Below are 21,755 nucleotides of genomic sequence, written 5' to 3' on the forward strand. Positions count from 1 at the left end.
ATTGAGTCTCCAACTGTGTGGTAAAAATATAGAAGAAAGATCAAAAATTGCATTGTGACATCAAAATTACATGTGAGATCTGCAATTCAGGACGTGCTTGGCCAAGAACTTACGCTTTCAATTCCTTCTGGATCTACAACTTCTTTAAGTCAGACTAAACGAGACTCTAGAGGGCGTGTTGCAGTCGTCGGAAGTTGCTACATATGCAGAGAACTCAAACGCAAGCAAAGAAAAACACGAAAAGCTTGCACTAACTGCCGAAACCATTTTGTGATGAACATGCAGTAACTGCCTATACACGTAAGTTTATTTTAATATTTTTTTAAATTAGGTGCAGTAAATTAAGTCGTGTTTATTTAATTTTTGTGAAGAAAAATACAATTTTATTAAGAAACCAGAAGTATAAAGGCGATTTGAGGTTTTGAATTTGTTCAGTTACTAATGTAAGTGATTGTACATGCATCCATAAAAATAGTAATATAATTCTAGATTAACCACGGCATCAGTTTGAAGTTTATTAGTATTCCTTTTCTATTTCTCTGGGGCAACTAATAAGATAAGTGTGTTATTACTCCGCTGCCTGTGACATGTTGTTTTGAAAGTAGAGTACTGACGCAATGCTACGTCTCACCACGTCTTGCGTCTTTAATGTCTGATTATACCTCGTCAAGCTGCGTTAAAGAACACAATATCAATATCAAGGATAGGGGCTAGCACTGTTTCTTGCATTATAATAAGAAATACTTTAAATGGAAGACGATAACGAACAAAATTATATATTTTATAACTCTTAAAGTAAGTAAAATGTTTCATATTATATACAGTGTACAAAATTCTATGCTTTGAACGATTTTAGGTTACTATATTTATAACCGTAATACTTTTAGGAAACTTACTACAGATAAAATAAGTGTTATTAATTTTAGGTGTGGCGTAATGTGCAATGTTTGTGGATGGAATAAAAATATGTACATTATTATAATATACATTCCCGTTACAAAACATGAAAGAGAATGCCTTACGTGACGGATTATAAGGGTTGCAGAAAGATTGCTTCAAATGAAATGTTGGCCGCGAGAACAAACTACAAAGTTACTGAGCTTTGAGAAAACACTCCAATGTTTTTTTCTCGAATAACGTATTCTGCAAAAAATATGTTTATAGTAACTACAATATTACAATCTACTTAAACGCAATTGATCCCGCTCCAGGCAATTTATAATGATACATTTGCATGATTTAATGCATATATACTTACTACTCATGATATTTATACTTAGGTACATAATTGAACTACTTAAGTAATTGTCACGTGCACAGTAGTTGCTCGACCGACTCCATCGTTCAATTCTCTAGTTACATTTAACAATTTAATGGACCCATTCATTTGTTCTGTACATTTAACGTAACACGTCATTCACTATAGGAATTGATTGTTTATTTTCACCGCTGAACACTTCAAAGTTCTTTGCGCCTTGCTGGACACGTTCACGCTTAGCTTATCGTTGATGTCATTGGCGTTTGTTCCAAGCTAAGCCGCCTCGTGGGCGAGACCCGTCACCCTCAGAGGTAGTTAGGCCGTGATACGCAACACAGTACACCCATGCCTTTGTACAGAGATCCTCTTCGTTTGTCCCGCCACAGTCCGTTAACGTCGTCACCTTTCAGTGCGACATTACTCTCTGAAACAATATACGTATACCGATAATATGTCTCGGGCAATTTTTACTTACACGTTAGGAATTATTTTTCTCTGATATGACATTTGTTAATATTTCCGTCAGTTCTGTTATTTGCACTGGGTTAATGTATTATTTAACAGAAGAGATTAATAGCTGAATCTGAACTCGATTACGTATACTATCGCAGAATTTAGGACGAAGATATCATTTCTTAAATATTATGTCATACTGCGGTAGAATTCTGAATAAAAGAGCATTTTTGCCACGTTCGGTCGCGGAGTGTTCTTAATGTCAACGAAAGACGTAAAAGTTGCACGTAACTCACAATTGTTTTATGTGAGCGAGTGCTTCTGCTTCCGAACGAATTGAAGCCGTAAAATATGTCGATATCATACCTAAGTGATTAAGACTTTCATGTTGCGGTAAGTATTCTTGAATGTCGTTAACTATTCTTGTGATTTCCTGCGTGTCCTTGGCGATGCTGCAGAGCTCCTCTTGGTTAAAGTCGGGCGTGATCTGTTTGCACAGCAGTATTTGACTGATGACGTTGCCGAAATTGGACGGACCGGCGCGATTTTCTGTTAATTAAGACGTGTTTTAGAAAAGGTTTTATATACGCAGTGATTGAACGAGAAAGTGTATTAAACCTGCAATGTTTTTGTACCATATACTATCTTTATCAACATATAAAAAGAGGTTAAAATTGAATTGTGTGCTTGTGTCGTAAGAACGTTGCGGTAAATGTGCATTACTTTCTAATATGTATAATAAAAGTATTTTATGTTATATGAATGTGCTTTACCGTAATATGAAGTCATATCCATGGGCACGAGCTGGACGAGTCGATGACACTTCGCGAGCTCTCGCAGTAGGAGTTGGGACATGAAGTACAGCAGCACCAACTGCGACTGCTCTGTGCACCCTTCGCTTGAGGACCTGGATTGAGTAGCTTCTTTACTAATCATAAACAAATTCTACTGGTGGAAATAAATTTAATATACTTAGGGAATAAAAGCACTTAAAATAATCCCTACTATATTCGCACAAATTAAAATATTTTTTCATGAACATATTATTATATGTTGTTTTTCCTTGTATTAATAATAACATTTTTTTATTGTTAGTTTAATGATTTTGTAAACAAATTTTATATCATTTATTATTTTTTTCCCATGGAGTAACTATCTCTGTAGTCTGTTGTCTAGACGGTACAAGATGTGCCAGACGTACAATGCAGCCCCGAGCAAATGACAAAACTTATACAATTTGTGGCTAGATCTGTCAATTTAACCTAAAACCTGTCGTCAATTTAATATGTTTGTTTACTAAATATGAAACTAAAACTCTTCAAGACCAAGAAGATTGTCACCCTAAAATACAATACTTAAAGAAACAAGCATACTTTAAAGCACAAAATATCTAACAAAACAGGAAAAATGGAAAACAAAATAAAGATTGGTATCGCCGTGGCAGTGTTTTGCTTCCATAAAATAGACGGGCCTCGTGAAAGCCAATAGCTATTCCCGTCGTAATTAGTTCTCTTTCGATTTTGATTTCGCAGAACGTCTGGTACGCAAACTGAATCCTTTTGATATGCAAATAATCATGTAGATGATGCCTACTCACATTTACATCAACTGTTTTGACAAAATGTTACACAATTTAACTTGTTATCTCGGTATGGATACAATTTTACATATATTTAGAGTTTAGTAAAATATACAGTTAGTATTTCTTTATTTATATTGTAAGACCGAATGCCTGCAATTCCACAGAATTTATGAATAATAACTCAATAAATATTGAAGATAAAGTAAAAATATAACGAAGAAAAAAGTAATTACTTAACCTATACATTATTTAATAATAATTACTATGGAATTCATAAAGAGTAATAGCATACATTTATTGTTTCAATTTCTTCCTTTAAATGATTCATTGAGAATCATTAATTATTTTCTAATGGGATTATAATTTTTTTCCTCGTTCAATATGTTATAAGTATTGCCGTGTAACTTTAGTAATCTTTATTAGGATCTACGTTGCAACTCAGTGTGCATTTCTACGTTTTAATTTTTAAACATGCAATGCTCTTGGTTACCGCGATTTATTTCATTTAATTATAAATGTATGATTTTGTATTCACAGGTCAGCCATTTATTTACTTGTGGGTGACCATTTATCTAACCCCAGACGCGTTGGAGTTATGTTTAGAGCGCACCTTTTATTCGCTATTAATATGTTGAAATGATTCATATACATTACCGATTTAAATAGTTAATATCCTTGAGTAACCGAACCTGGAGTATATTGTGTTTGGAATAGATTTGCGAAAGAAATTTAAATAATTGAATAATGTAGGTACTTCTTTATTGTTTTTTTGATGTAATCATAATTCTTATACCAACAGAAAGGTAACATTTTACTTTTCTATAATAAAATGGCGTGTCTCCATCAACACCTCTGCAGCGTCACTTACGTATTTTCAAGCAAGACATTATCAATGAAATTTTGTGAACTGTTTTCATTTTACTTATATTATTTATAGTTTCTATATTTGAATATTATATGAAATATAATAGAAAAGCAAAGCTCTGAACACGATGTGTATGTTCGTTACGGTATATATTTTTTAGTCGTTAAGGATATTTGTTCAGTCCGATGCGGTATTAATATTTTATTTTTAAAGGAACTCCTAAAATATACATGTTTAAAAATTTCTTACGTGGTTCTTACTTTTTACTGTTAGGCAGGACGAGCTGGCTGGTCTGTTTGGTGGCTTCCACACAGGCTCGTCGAAGTCGCCTGACCCGCTCCCGAAGCTCTGGACAGTCGTGTGGCTGGCCGAAGTGGATCAGAAGGTCTCGGAACAGAGCCAGTTGGACATTTATCTCTGTTATCAGCTGTACCAAATGAAAATATATGTTATAAACTGACATCTTATTTTGAAAACGTGTTGAACACGCAGGTTATATATAACAATGTTTCATAATAAAAGTCGTATAAAAATTCCAATAAAAATGTGTTTTGTGGAGTGAATGCTGGTGTTAATTTTTCAATTCGAAATACAAAACTGGGAGGCATTGTGAAATTGCTACTGGCAGCGGACGTTGGGCTTCAATCCAAACAGCTGTCAGTAGGCCATATAATATCTCAACGAGCGGCCAACGCAACGCCTATTGTTAGTTAGCCCAAGATGTAAGGTTTAATAACCGCGAGCGAGACGCCTTCGAACACTATTAGCTATGAAGTTTACTTTCATGACATTTACTTCAGTGTTTACTGTTTTTATTTAATTTGGACTTTTTCCTTATTTATTTTCTGGAGTCGTTTCAATAAACGGATAACTGAGCCCGATGTCTGTTAGAGACAAAAAGTAAATAGAGAGAGACTCAATCAGTCGTTTCACACACCACTAGATGTAGGTATCGTAATCAATTACATGTGTTGCGATGAAGAAATCGAGGAGAAAAACTCTAACGTCGCACATTAACAGCCTGTTTGTAGTAAATGTTTTTTGGTTAAATTATGATTTCTTATGTTTACGTGAATGTTAGACATTAAACTAATTTTCGGATTCTATCGCGGTTTTTGGAATTTATTTTTCTCCCGACATTTCGAAGATTTTGAAGACTTTGAAGACTGTCCCCCCTGTGACCATGAAGGCTGCAAAGTCTTCGAAACGTAGAGAGAAAAATAAAATACAAAAAACCGCGATAGAATCCGAAAATTAGTTTAATTCAATGGTTTAAATTAATTCATATAGTACCTAATACAAAGATTAATAAATAAACATTTCCCGCGTTTTAAAAGATTCAAGGACGTTAATAGATTAAGGTTCGTAAACTTTAACCCGTTTAATTGAAATTTATGATGCAATAAATTGTGTACATTTTATAAAATACAAAGTTAGTAGGCTATTTGTGAATGATTAAGGTCGATTTTCAAAAATATATAATCTAAACAAAATTATCCGTTAAAGTAATTATAACTAGACCGACTATACGTGTAACAGTAAAAATATTTCATGTATATAACTGATTTATTTTCAATATGTTAGTTGTATTTTATCTAATGAATAACATTATCCAACTATTGAAAACAGCCATTAGATAAATTTAAGCTAAATATAAAGTACGTTGTGAAATCGATCTGTGTTTAATTTTTCCGCAAGAGCTATCGGGTTTGTATGTGACATGAAAGCCGACGGAAACACATGTCCATCGTTTATAACGCGACATAACTAGACAAAGACTTTCGGGTACGCAGTATACGCACTGCCATGGAAGCAGCCGAAAATATCATTTATCACCACCGAGTGTTAGGTTCGTAGTTCTTACAACGAAACGGCTAGTAGCCTTTTTTTAAATAACATACATTAGATTCTTTGCTATTTATTATGTAGATATTTAAATGTATGTATATTAGCGTTATGGGAATAAACCCCACATATTAAAATTTACCAATGATAATTGGTATTTCAATATAACTGGAGCATATAATAATGTATGTACTTATATATTTGTCGCAGTAAAAATACGTTTTGTTTTAATGTAGGTAATCGACTTCCAAAGTAATAGTACTTAGACAATTTTTTAAGTAATTATGCTTACATTGTATACGACTAAACTCAATAAATATAAGAAGTAATTATTATTGGTATGCAGGTAGTAGAAAATTGAATAAAAATTTTGAATCTTATAAACTGATTTCGAGGTCAAAAGTGGTAGTAATTAGTAAAATGAAACTCTGATTATAAATTCACCTCAGTCAAGATTCGGCTAAGGAGTTCCTTCTGAGAAAACTAAACCAACAAATTGTAACTTCTGAATGTACGAAAAGGATTTTAGGCATAAACATTATTTTTTGGCATAATGTGTACATAGTTTCAATCTGATCTAACTTGAGAATTTATTTGACATAATTTTGAATTGATAAACTTGTTTATACACATCATATTTTATTCACGCAATTGCCTAAATAGCGGGAGGAAAAAAACTACTATTTATTTATTTTCATAAAATAATTTGAGGCTGTATGGTAGAGAATACTCTCGCCATTGTGAAAATTACTTAAAGAGAATATTGACAAATAAACACTCTCATAGTACTTTATTTACGTATTTTAGCCATATAAAAATTAAAACAAACAATTATGTAATATTCCGACAATCGGTATGGTCTAACCTCGAAAGTGATTTTGTTATAAGTGTAGCCAAAAATGATACTAATTCATGCTATTTTTACCCTGGAATCCGGTTGCAAGATATTTTTTGTACCTATCTTGTTTATCTCTGCATCACCTTAAGGTTGACTGGGAAGAACGCCTTCGGCATTAATTCCGCCTATTGTACATTAATTGTATATGAAATGCAAATACTAAACAACTCAGAGCTGAATATTATACTTGTTATGAGCGCTGTGGGCGGTTTAGAAAGTATTTTAGCGTTGTTGGGCTATATTTTTTCAAGCTCGTGAGAATGCGTAGGGTTGTTGAACTATTCGAAAGTGGGCAATCGTGTTAGAAAACCCACACAAAGTTTTCTTTGATCTGTGAATCAAACTTAGGATGTTCCGGCAAAAGAACACTGCCACTATTGTAAGGGGAATAAATCAAGGAGGCGATCAAGTGATGAATGAATACTCTAGGCATTTCATTTTAATTTTATCATCATTCAACTGCCTTTACCTTAAAGAGCCACGGTAATGCAATGTATGTAGACGCTTCATCAACATCAAACGCCACTATGTTGACTAAACGTACCTATTCAAGAAATAAGATCACCTATTAAAGCGCAGTTGCCCGTTAAATAGATTTACACGAAGCGAGGTCGGTTACGAGAGCTAGTAATATCCGGCTTTTCGTAGAGTGAAATATTACATTACTATCGCTTCTTTAAGATGGCACTCGCAGTGTAGAGTGAAGTACGCCCTCCGTAATAACATCGTGTCAGCCTAACGCTAGCCAGCTCCGTTTTATTGTATTGAAAAATATAATAAACTCGACAGTCAGTGGGCCGTGTCAACGACGTCGTTTAGTAATGATTGCGTGATGCCCGCCTTCGTGTCGTCATTATTTCGTGTTTTTGTTAGCAGGCTTGGCAAGACAACGTAAATAAACAAACTAAATTCTTTGGCCTTGTTTGTGCAGTATAGTAATGTCCTTAGCGTTTTTAATTTAACGCTGTGGTGCGTCTATCTATAGCTATTATGGTAAAATATATTGGCGTAAAATTTTACATAAATCGAGTTGTAAAACTTTTTAATTTTTTTAATGCTATCAGTCATCAGTGCCGCGTAACACACCCTTTGACGACTTGATGAGTTTGTATTTTTTGTAATAACGTTATAATTGCTTTAATTTTTTTGCAATTCATCAATTATGTGCCTTAAAATTGAACAAGAGTTAAGAAAATATATTATGTTATATGGAACTAAAACTAGCATAAATTAAGTATTGTGGTTAAATGCTTATTTTATGAAATTTGAACTTAGTATATTATCATAATACACAATAGACTCAAATATTATAAAAAAAACATTATGGAACATCGTATCTTATATTTATAAAATCTCAGCTGAAAACAAGCTCGTAAATGCCAGTATAAGTTAAGACTATTAAATAGTTCGATGTATTGAATCTTTACTTGAGATTCTACTCAAATGTGAGATTGATTTATTAATATGGACCTATGATGTGTACTCCTTACATACATCTGTCGTATAGTACTTTTACTTTTTTCCACAGAGATGGTTGTCAACGACTTCAGTATTCAAAACACATATTCTGCATACAGTGAATAGTCTCATTCCTTGTATTCATCTGATTGAATTTGCCTACATATAATTCATTTAGCCCTTTACGTTGCGTTTCCTTTAAAGATCGAATTCAAGCTATATTCGTAACCGAACACTCAAGTCACGGGTTGATTTATATCATGTATTACATTGCGCATCACTTACACTTGTATGCTCATATTAATAATTAAGTGCATGAATTCTAGACAGTCATTTGTTACGAATGTCCAAGCCATATTGTAAGGCAATGGTCGCTATTCAGTTTCGAAATATTCCACCACCTAATGACAGATATCAGAGCTAAAAAAGTTTACACTTGAGATCGAATTTGCAAAAAATATCGATCAACGGGTAGTAACTCATGGCATAAATCGATAACCGTACGATATGCTCTTCTAAAGCACTGTGAAAGGGTAGGCAAAGACGTAATTATTAAAATAAAATACTTTATTTATCACGTAGGCGAACAAAGTTGCACTTATGATACGTCAAAACAAAGAATAAGAATAATTATTATTTCTAAACAACTATTAAAATTACTTATATAACTATGGACATTTTAAATTAGGGAAAAAGTTTATACAAAAGACAAGGTACAAACCGAAGTAACCAGCTCGGGCTGGCAAGTATGGGGAAATAGAAGGGTAACGCGTCGCGATCCTCACCGGCGAGGACATGAGCCCTAACCTAGCTAACCTACCAGCCTTTCACTAGCTACCTAAGTGATGGCTACTCGAAGAAGAAAGGCAGAAAGAAACTCCGGGCTTTCTTTTTTGTCATCAATTGTTCAGTACTTCTTTTGTATTTTTTCCAAGTCTTTCTTGTACATAGTCACAATAGTTATATAAGCTAATGCACGCACATCACCGTTACACCCAGGCCACGGCTTGCTAAGTTTACCTCTCCTGTAATACTTATACCACATATTATGTATAATAATTTGTCGTCACATCGGACACAAATTCGATTTTTGTATTTATTAAATATTTCATTGTAATCTAATAATCTTATACATTTAAATCGCAATCGTGTCCTATAATTGTGTAGAATGTTACCCAGAACTTCATTTATTTCATACCTATTAAGTAGGCTAGGACATAAAGACGGTATATAATTATACTTTATGCTTTTTATTACGTATATTACCCGTAAATGCCCCCAATAAGGGAAAACCCTTGGAGGGTCAACTAGTGATTGAGCTATTTGTATCACTATATATATATATAGCTATCTTCGCCCCGATTTATTTTAATTATCGCCGTGACAGGTGGCGTACCCGGCGCCTTGTTGGATAAACATCTATATTAAAACTAAGAGGTTAATTCTAATTATACCTCTATTTTTCTTTGTTGTTTACATAGCGTGGATATTTGTGGGTTGAAAAAAATTTGAGTTCAAAAACCTCATTGCACGACAGGATTTGAGCACGCTCTCGCGCATGTATATAATGCAATTACCATACCCATTAGGCTATGGCAGCTCGTAAATTTAAACACGACAACGATTTAAGCAATTAATGCCCGACTGTTTAATGCATTTAACTTTAAATTACTGGTAAAATATTAACGAGATATTCACCGACGATTGCCCGGCATTGAGAATAAAACGCGCTTTGCGCAAGTTCTTTGTTTTAATTTAGCAGTCATTTTAAGAAAAAGCTGCTTCACTGAGCGCATTAATTGTTACCTTTTAGAAACAAAGGAAGAGAGTAATAAATTGTTTGCATCACAAGTAGGCTTAACGCGTGATCCTTACCGGTGACTTGAATATATGACGATCTTAAATAAAACGTGAGAATGACGATTGCGTAACATTTATCTTTCCTCCAAAAGAATACTTTAATCCTATAAAAGCTAACGTTTATCGTAACAATATATTCAAAGTATGTTCATATTTTTCAATTATTGTATTCTTGTTTATTAGTATATTTGTAGAGTTATGTAGGACGAAATTCGAAACTCGCCGTCATTAGGAATGTTTTGCGTTTCTGTGACAGAAATTACGAGATTGTAGCGTATCCATGATTTATGAAACTAATTAGTCTGCGTGTCTTTCATTTTCCCAATATAGCGTTTCATGTCGTGTTAACGTTTTAGTGTCACAATATGTTATAATATAACAAAGTTGACTTTTATTGCTACATTGACCCAATTAAATTTTAAAATGTTTACTATATTAATAATAATGTAATCAATATTTTAAAAATACGTCGGGTCGATATTTTCGTTGAGGAATTTTTAAATATTTTGTAAGTTAAATTACGTATTTACTTTTATTTTACTATTTTTTTTTGTTACGTGAGCTTGAACTCCCTACGTTTCGAAGACTGCAGCCTTTGTGGTCACGGGGCGGACTGAGGTGTTGCTCGTCCGAAAAGTCAAAGTTATAACATCTATTCGAAATGACAGGAGATGATTATAATATCAAAAACACCGAAAATTGTTTCATTTTGGTAATATCATTTTAATTTTTTTTCTCGGGAACTAAATTCTGTAATCGATATATGACGAGAAACATAATTTATTAAAAAATCCACAAGAATACGTAGTACAATCTAATTAAAATTCTGCGGATTTGTGCTTCCGAAAGGGAATTGCAGAGCACTAATGCGCGTCGAGATTTGTGCTGTGAGAAAACATGCCAATTTAATTATTACAACGTCTAGTCTTCATTCACTGTGCGACTGGCACTTACTGTACTGTACTGTCTTGTGTAGGAATTTTGAAGCAAGATAATATGTTTCGTAAAGTTGTAAAATGGGTGTTATTTTAGTTACAACTAGTTTCAAAACATGCTTTTGGGACTCGAGGATAATCGAGGTACGACTCCAAATGCGATAAAAGCTTTCTTTTATCTAGAGATAGTTGACTTGTTGTAACTTGTTGCAATTTGAAACTTATAACTGAGTGCCCGTGTTGAATTTCATAAGCTAATATAGCAAATTTACTATGAAAATAAAGTACTACTTCAATAAAATTGGGTTGTAAACAAAATCAAATGTATGTACAACAGTTTTAATTAAATATTTATTTCGTTACCGTATACACTACACACTTTTCATCAACCGATAGTATAATCAAGTTAGGCCGTTGGCGCGCACACTGAATCAATTAAACAGTCTGATTGGTGGCTAGTATGCACACCCGGCGAGAGTCAGCGACTGCTCTCAAACAATTTGCTGTTTGGTAAACTCTTGAAACAAGATGTCGTCTCAAAAGTAAGTTATATTTTGTTGAAAACTATCATCATTTCTTCTATACAAGAGGAGTAAGTAGAGTAATGCATCGAGAGCATTCCATCGAGCTATAGATTATGGCAAATACAAAATATACTGTAAAAAAATTGTTTTATTGAATCATATTTTGATATTTATAGAATGGGCATCAGATTTGGTGAATACGCTAAATTAAATGAACCAGTTCTTCTTTAGTTACGTAGTATCGCATTTGAGTATTAAAAAGTTTTTCGTTGAACTAAGTAAAACTTCTTCAAATTCTATTAGATTTTGGATCGATATTTTGATAATTACCGCTATCATAGAACATAATCACGACGATTCTAAGGCGAAGCTCGAATAGACCATTAGCCAATTCGGCTGATTAAACAATCGATTAGTGTGCGTGTGGAATATAACCTTTTTGAATGAGCTGTGGGTGTTTAGTAGGCCGACGGTTTAAGTTTAAGGCAATTATGTGGCCTATGAAACTATTTTCTCGGATATCTAGAGGTAAGAACGTGTATTAATATTCAATCTAACTAAATTATAGGCCGATAGGAAATTAGTAGTGTAAGAGGGATTTCAGCTTAATTCTCATCGCAAATTGAGTCGTCATCACGAGGAATTTTGGTCAATTTCAATCTTAAGCCTACCTTAGTATTAAGTTGAATCGCTAAAGTAGACAAAAATCTTATCGCGAACCTGCTATTACCGGCAAGTCCCCCAGGACACGTATACTCCACTTTAAAATTCTGTTGCTAGTTCACTGAGGACGGATTATCAAATGAGTTACGACCCAATTACCATCTTGCACAATTAACCCTTTAGACTTTGCTTAATTCATGATACACAAAGATGCTGGTTGGCAAATATAAAACATCAATAAACCAAATTATTGTTTCGCGTTAATTTGCAAGCGAGTAAAATTTTATTTGGTTGTTCCTTGTATTTCAGCTTTAATATGACATCAGGAATTCTTAGCAAAGCGAAATACAGTTTGAACTCTACATTTAGTAACGAGATAGCTATCTTTTATACTAAATAAAATGGGTTTAAGCACGCGAAAAATTTATAGAGAGAATTCACGCATCCATTAAATTATGCGTTAATTACGGCTTTACCCCTCTCATGATGTTATTAATTAAAATCTAATGTAGACCTAGTCTCACAAAAAGTTTCTTTTAGTTAATTTTCGGTATACGTAAGAAGCTGTGGGTAGGCTAATGTTACGTTCTCGCAAATTTTGTTGTTTTAAAAATTAATCAACTTAAAAAACAACCAAACTGCGTTGGTAGTAAAGAACAAAATGCAAACATTATTGACCTCAGGAGAATATTCGGCAGGCGCAACTATGTTTACAAGTTGAAGTAAACAATATTGTGAATTAATATCGCTTTGAAAACATTTAGCATGAAAACCTAAACAACAGTTCTCTAGACAGCTATATATTCCCTCTCAAGAGTAACTTGTCAAAACTTGCACGTGGAGCGTAGCACGCGCGGACGTAGTTAACTCCGCTGGTATTTGTATTCTTCAGCATGTTTCTCTGTTACTTCAAACGTCCCTAAAAGGCAATGTCTCTAAGTACGGGGTAATTACGGTATATGCACTGTAATCTGGCCCTTATTTCTCATCAAGGGAAGAATATATTACCTTGACCATGTCATACTTCATATTACCATTACATATTGGAGACCTTTTATTTAGCTCCCTTGCTTCATTTCGGGTTAGTTTTACTAATGCAAGGTAATGTCTAAAACACGGTACTTTAGCCTTTGAACGCTTTCCATTCTCACTTTACATATAGAGACACAGCCAGAAGGAAAACAAATTGCAATGAACTTGTAAGAGCACAAAACTGCCTCCACTCTTGAATCTTTTAATTGTCCCAGTATGTCATTCTCAGTTATTTGTCATACGTTTTTTACTCCCGCTGCGCGTGGAATAATGTATAAGCTTAAAGGATGCCAACTTCTCTACAAAACAGACCCAATTCGTATAATATAAGACCGTCAAGATCTTGGTGGTCCTAAAGAGGGATTTGTTAATAAAAAGAAGTCATACTTAAATAAAAACCATTTCGTAATGCAAGTTCATTCTAAATCTTTGAAATAAAATCTTATAAGTTCCTACAAGGCGGAATGTATATCGGAGAACGACGGAAACAAGAGGCTTTATAAGTGATTGAAGCTTCGTCTTCATTTCATGCCAGTGTGCGAATTTAATTCTTCTCGAATCTAATTCTTTCATGCTAACACATATTTAATTCTTTTATAAGATTTGGTTGTATAGTTTATTTTTTATAATTTATAACACTGTAAGCAGTGCTAGTATAATCAAGTCTTGATTAATTTTTCATTAAAAGGGAACACAATCTGGTGGTATTATATTCGTATCCGCGCGCATAGCATCGTACACACGATGTAAAAGCCTTCATAGTGGCCTACGTTAGTGTGCAGTGTTCCGGGGTTAGCTTAATCTTGTTTCGTCTGCATAAGAGTGGTGATAGTTGAGGGTTAATCATCACTCATTAATCGATATTTAACTGGATGCTGTGGCACTCCACTTACCATCAAGTGTAGTGGAGTCATTTGACCGTGCCCAGATAAAAAAAAGGTTTACACTGTAATAACATACTTGCATACATTTAATAAGGTCTTCGTTTTTGATTTTCATAATTTTTCAGAAACTTGCATGACAAGATATCGATATCTTGTTGGACATCATTAACATCAACATCTCATTGGATGACAGTTATTATAATGCCTAAAAATAAAACCTACATGTACTGTAGAACACTTGAAAGTATTTTAACTTATTTTTTAGCTTAATAACTTTTATTTTTCCATTATTATTATTTCACTCATTAGAACGACTTGACTCAAGTTTAAAAATTTGAAATATCTTGTAAATTGTAATTTTTTTTTTTGTTAAAACCGTATGTATAACACATGCAGGAATTTAAACATAAGAGCCGTTAGGGGACTGCACTTAATTGAAGGCATGTCAAGTGTGATAAACGGACGCCTCCGCCTCAATCTAATTCCGATTCTGATTCTAATGAATTCGCGGACCAACTGTTTATACCATGATATAGGTAGCGCGATTAATCTTTACATCTTGGTACTCGCGTAACTACTTCATTAATGATTGTGTAACGACCAAGCGTTTAGAATACTCTCCCATGAGTAATATTTTGGTGTTCATTATGAATCCTATAATATGGTGATTTTGCATTTGTACAAGCTTGCTGTAAATATGAAACTTACTTCTTACACGATAAGCATTATACATGACTGTTTCTTATACAAATAATCAGTATATAATGCTGCATACGACAAATATTATTTCTAAAATATAATGTAAATTTTTAAGAAACATAAAATAGTTCATTCGTTTTACTTATTTTCTGACATCATATAATTGCTTAATACTTAGTCCAAAGAGCAGCGGCATTCAAGCTATTTGTTGCGCTCGTCTATTTTCCACACGTAATGTTAATGACATTCCTTGCAGAATACCCTTTGTCCAGTCTAGAGTGAAAAGGCTCAAGCATTTCAAACAGTATTGTAGAGTAAGAATGTGCGTCTTTACTTTTTATTTAGAGAGGAGAGTCCGATATAAATGTCTACAACTCAATCTTTCGATTAAATCATTACCGGTTAATCCGGTCTTTTTAACATGATTGGTTTAACACTGAGTTATCAATAATTATATTATAAATACCTACAAATATCATAATATGCGAGGGGCCTAGTTAAAAATCAATGCCGTTTCAACAGCGTGTTAAGCATATACGTCTTCTATATTAAATATTACAACAAATCATTACTGCGTTCGTACCTAAATTTTGTTTTTTTATTAATATTTCGTTGTTGTATAAGTATAATAAAAAAAAAACTTCAAGTTCGTAATAAATAAAAAAATATTTCGAATCAAGTTTGCGACATTCTTTACCAACAAATGAATTTACTAAGAAACACAATAAAAAGAAGTTGTCCGCTAAAACTTACCGAGTTAGCAGACGGCTCCGGCTCGTGGTTGTATGTGGAGAGATGACGAATAGGACCCGCCATGACGTCAGCACCATTTACAACGCTTCACACATCATCATAAGTTAACGTTGATGACTCCACACATGAACATTTCAACCATATCCATACTGAATATTTAAAATAAGTTAAATAAAATAAGAAATATCAAACAAGGTTCACTTTCACATTCTGTGAATAAAATATAATATTGCAGATAATATCCAAGAAGAGAGGCTTATGAAACGTATTGTGTCGGGATTAGCACCACTTACGCGGTCGTCTTGTCTTTGTGGGACTCTAAGTATGTGTTTAGTGTCTGTATTTGTACGATACAACGAGGCAACCTTTTAAAGTACTAAAAGACGTTCGTTTTTGTTACTTATTTCTATTAAATAATTTAACAGAACATGTTCAAGGTTTTGAAGTCACAAAGTAATGTTTCACGTGTCTGTTTCAGAAGATTTTTTGTTTTCTGTAGAGTTCGTGTACTTATATGTAATTTAATATTTCTTATAGAATGGCAAGGATTTGTTGTTAATATAAATTATGTTCAAACATTACTTATATATTAGTAAATGATAAGTATAGGTTATTTAAATACCATATATATAGGGCGTTGTAAATAACAAAACGTTGCTAATTTCAAATCGTATTTAAATATGTAAATTTATCTATACATGAAAATAAACAGTAGAACTAGATGTGTCTGTCTGTATTGACTGCGGAAAGAAAAGTAATGAACTAGAAAAGGAATTACTAAAGGTAACAAAAAAAATAAATAACAAAAGGCCCTTGGAATTAAAAAAAAATGTTAAATGATCTAGCCGTAGCTAACACGCCTTTCTACAATTGTTAACGCTAATAAAAAACAAAAAAAAAAAGAATGGGAATAATATATCAATGGCGAAGAGTCCATATAACATGATTCCTACCGGCTTCCCTTGCGTAATTTATGTAAAATGTTATTGTTATCAGAACGATCTGCAGACCGCATCTATGCATATTATTAGTACTTATATTTTGTGTCGGGTTCCCTTTTGTATTTCACCCACTGTAACATATGTTTTTTTGGATAAGTTAATCGTTGAGATATGTCATTTTTCATACATAACGTTAGCGTTAACGATTGTAAAAAGGCATCTTGGGTACCGCCGGTCAGAACTCACAGACATCTACACTCAGCAGTCTAAGTAAAAAAAACTAATCTTCAAGTACAAACCGTACTTGAGCGAAGAAAAGGCTTTAGGTATTGTATTTTATTTCTAGAAATATGCCATTGCTAGGATTTCTATCTTCGTAAAAATATGCCTAAATGATATCAAGTATCTGTTATAATGAACCTCTTGCTCAAGTGATAAGGACTCCGAGCTTATTTAAACTGAGGCCTTTTTTTTACCTACTTGGATAAATAGCATCCAATTACATATATTTCTTTTAGTTATTTGACTAGACTTTCCCGGGCACAATTTATAAAAAAAAGGTAATAAATTTCGTTGATCTGTCGCATGAATCAGGAATTAGAGTCATATTTTTTATTGTAACATTAGCCAAGAATCACGACACGTATTAATTGTAAATGTTAATTATTGAATCGCTATTTCATTTATGTAAGATAATTACATGTTGGAAAGTATTTTTTATTGATCAGTTAAACTAAATTATATTATAAAGATATGCACATAATAACTATATTTATGAAATTATTGATTTCATTGCTATATATGGTTGGGAAACTAGTGCGTAATAGACTCCTCGTAACTTTTTATAAGTACATTAATGATTGAAGACTGCAAGCGTCTTTTATGTAAAATTCAATGTATATTTCGCCTTTAAGCAAAATTTATTTATAAAAATGCAACGAGAAATGATTATTCGATTTCTTATGCGACGTAATAACGTATGCAAATTCATAAATTAGTAAAAACAATTCGTTTATTGTAAAAGTCGTGTTATATTGAGAAATAATATCTTATAATAGTATTTAATTGCAGTGCATTTTGTATGAATGTCCATTGTGTAATATATAAGCATTATTATTTTAATTTCTAATTTTCTATGAAATAAAGAGAATAATAGGTATTTACAACCAATCCTAATGACCAGATAAAACGTAAGTACAGCATTCCAAGATCCATCAAAATGCGTAAAATAAATGAATAATAATTACTTTTGCGTTACCACCAACACGTTTCCTTTAAAAAGGGTCAAAAGAGAAATTAACATTACGTTGAAATACGCTTAATCCCTAATTTCTTCGTTAATGCCTCAAAGCTTAATTCTGTAATTTATTTAAAACCTGAGAGACCGGACTACGGCATATCAAATTATTATTCTGGTCACAACTTTATTAAGCCAATTAGACCTGTTTTTCCTCTTTATTAAATCTCAATTATCATAAAATTTTAAATCGTTAAACGTTTTTGCTGTAACTATCGCCCAAAAGTATTATTGCACTTGAAGACGAAAAGTATGTATTTTAACTTAATAAAAAATATATCTGTAAAAAAGTTTAGTTTATATAAATAAAAGTGTGCTTGAAATATATATGAATATTTTTAAAATACTATCATTGATTTTCTGTTTACCATTTAAAAGAAAGAGTTACCTTCACGTATAAAAGTTGTAAGTGTTACGCAAAGTCACGAAAAGTAAAATGTATTTTTCACTCGAGTTGAAGCTGCGCTCACGCTACACTTGTAGGCTACGAGTCCGTAGCATACGCGAGGTTTGTAACCCAGACTGCGTGGCGTGTAGCAAGCCCGCGTAGCGCCGAGCGGCCGCCAGCGTCCGACTGCCGCAGCGCGTGGTCGCTTGCTCGAGCCGCGCTCGCTCCGCGCTCGAGCCGCGCACTCCCGCACCGTAATGATTGACAAAATACTTTACCTGTGTTTTCTTAACAGAACAAAAAACACTTAATAAACTAATTATACTTATTACCAACGCGTAATATTACTTGCAAATATTGCAAAATTTAATTATTTATATTATTAACTATGTAAGTGCTTTTACAAGACATTACGTGTTATTATGAAATTTGCAGGCAACGAATATTTATTAATCTGAAACAGTGGATTTGCCGTTGTTTTAGACACTTCCAATATGTTACAACTTGTTATATTTGATATTTTGTATATAAGAAAATATATAGTTAAATATTAAATGGTATGCCTTGCAATATTTTCTTATTTTATGACGTAATATCCTAGTTCATAACAGTTTGAGTACCTAACTTCTAACATAAAGTTTGCTTCATCAAAACAATAATCACTAAGAGGTGTGAACTACTCTATATTAAGCGAAATGGAAATTATATTTCAATGCATTTGCTCCTAATTATGTCGGCTATTAGTTTCCAAAGTTTTATCGTTTACGACAAATCCTAACTCATTGACCAATATATACCATGGGTTAAATTATGGACACCATTAAAATGTATTTAATTAAGCTAGATAATTAATTCTAAAATAATTAGTTCGTTTATGGTAACTTATGTTGCGGTTTGGAGTTTGTTGAAACAATATCATTGAGCAAGTTCAATGAAATAAAACTTACGTTGACAATATTCAATCATTTTAATAGATTTCTTAAAAGCTCCTTTTTAAAATAACAAAATCATTAATATCATATGACATCAAAGTTGGTTATAAATTAGTGATTTGTTTTTGTTTTTATTATGTATAACAATGGCGAAGTGTCCATATAAAACGGTTCCTGACGGCTTCCCTTTCATAATTTATTTAAAATCTAATTACCGATGGAATGATTTGCAGACCGCATTTATGCATATAAGAAAAGTTCACCCTTAACCGCTGATGTTTAAAGACGGATAAAAATACAAAAACATGGATTTTATTGGTAATATAAATATATCTCGTCTACAATGACCTAGTCAAAAAGTACATAAATTATTAGGCATTCATTGATTTCCGACATGCGTAGTTTGTTCGGATTATGATATTAACATAATGGACACGCGTATATCTGCTTTAAAAATGTTAAAGAACGAGTAATTGTTGAAATAAACCTGTTTTTCGGATTTAATCGCGGTTTTTATATTATTATCTTGTCCCGATGTTTCGAAGACTTTGCAGCCTTCATGATCACGAGGGGGAGTGAGGTTTGGTCGCCCGAAAAGTCAGTTACAATATCTACCTACATTTTACAATTATACACTTTTGTAAAAGTTTTATTTCAATGTCTAACATTCGCGTATAAGAAATGAGTAATTTAGATGATTTCTCTATGGCGAACTGGGACAAGTTAAAAGGCTACGGCGAACTGTGATTTAGTCCAGTGCACAACCATGAATAGGGCTGCTGTAGATCTAAACTGCAGACTTCACTCAGTTTTAAGAACAGATTTAGATATAAACACTGTAAATACTTTATAATTTCATCAGTTTTTTGTAAATGTACTATTTTAATTGTAATCGTTCTTTTTTGTTTTCTGATTGAGGTTTGTTGGTAATACAGATAATCAAGATGATGTTTCACAAATTTAAATTCTAACACAAGTCTGGACACGGAACAAAAGAATTAAAATTAATAATAATAATATTAGCCCTGTATTATATACTGTCCCACTGTTGGGCACGGGCCCTCCTCTAATATTGAGAGGGATTAGGCCTTAGATCACTGTTAAAGCAAGCGATAATTCTCAAAGAATACACTCATAACTTAAGAAAAGTATGTAATAAAAATTATTAATATGAAACTTCTTTTCAATTCAGTTTAAGAAGGCCGTCAAACAAGCAATGATTGTTATTAACTAAAAGTCTTTACTGTCGATTAAAAGTTAAACAGTAAGGGAGTTGTCTACTTGTAAGGAAAGAATAGTGGTTTTGTGGGTAGGGCTTCGGGCAATCTCACTGACCGTATGAAATGCAAACTCAAAACTGCCACTTTACATCGGTTTTCTGTGATGTTGAAATAGGAACGTAGTAACTCATAAATTTTAACTTCTGTTCGTTCGCGTTTATATATGGTTTTCCATTTAAACAAAACACACAATCACGCTTTTCATCTCCGTACGGGTAGGCAAAGATGCAACCAGGGTTCTCACTTTTCGCCATGTGTATTCCTTCCTATGATGTGATAGTGAGTGACCCTAACTCTATAAAGAGCTCAAATTTTAGACTCCGGGTTAATACTAATTAATTAAATATATATATATATATATATATATATATATATATATATATATATATATATTTAATATATTTATATATATATGTAATAATAATGTCAGACATGTATAACATCCACCCTGCTGAACACACCTCGTTCAATGTCTTATCCAATGATTAAAAACGACTTAAGTTTCCATCCGACACGCTTGCCCAATGGTGGGTGGTAGACTCGTTTCTTCCTATATCTCAGTTTATTTTCTTCATGTGGTAAACGTGTGGGGATTTTTTCTCAAAGTTTTAATTCGACATTAAAGTATAAAATAAACACAACATGTTACGTTATTCCAGGAATCGTGCATCAAAGGAAGGTGCGCTCATGTACTTAGGTTGTTGTAGGAGTTACTCATACAAACAATTCTCCGTAAACAGTGCTCGAATTAATTCCTTTAACAAATGTACAATATTTATAATTAGAAATATGTTGATATTATTATTGTAGATATTACTATATTTAAGCAATTCTTGCTGGTGGTGGGATATATTTTATATCCGCCCGGATAGCGACCACCGTACACAAGGTGTTAAAACCCACCACAGTAGCTCACGTAAGTATGTCGCGTTCCGGGATATCCAGTTCTAATAGGCCGGCATAATTGTGTCGAATTACGAAGGCTAATCAAGGTAAGGTATATAAAAATATCTCATCTTCAATTAAAAGTATGAACTCAAAAACTACACTCAAGGTCTTAACAAAATATAAAACAAAATTACAAACATTACTTGAGTTTATAAAAAACAATATAAAATATTACTCAGAAATATTGAATCTCTCTCTCTTCAGTCGGCCCCTCATTACTGAGGATCGTGATCCCGTCCAAGGTCATTTAGTAGTCTTCT

The 21,755-nt window shown here is 33.0% G+C and overlaps 1 protein-coding gene across 1 annotated transcript; it reads right to left on the reverse strand.

Annotated features, from left to right (window-relative positions):
- Window positions 1-847: 847 nt before the first annotated feature.
- On the reverse strand, window positions 848-16,109 carry LOC115444987. Its single transcript, XM_030171017.2, has 5 exons — window positions 15,710-16,109; window positions 4,419-4,585; window positions 2,485-2,618; window positions 2,078-2,260; window positions 848-1,682 (listed from the first exon to the last, which is right to left on the reverse strand). Exons 1-5 carry the CDS (start codon window positions 15,770-15,772, stop codon window positions 1,564-1,566), a joined length of 666 nt encoding a protein of 221 aa, XP_030026877.1. The 5' UTR covers window positions 15,773-16,109; the 3' UTR covers window positions 848-1,563.
- Window positions 16,110-21,755: the final 5,646 nt, after the last annotated feature.

Source organism: Manduca sexta, chromosome 25, assembly GCF_014839805.1.
Source record: "Manduca sexta isolate Smith_Timp_Sample1 chromosome 25, JHU_Msex_v1.0, whole genome shotgun sequence".
Taxonomy (NCBI): domain Eukaryota; kingdom Metazoa; phylum Arthropoda; class Insecta; order Lepidoptera; family Sphingidae; genus Manduca; species Manduca sexta.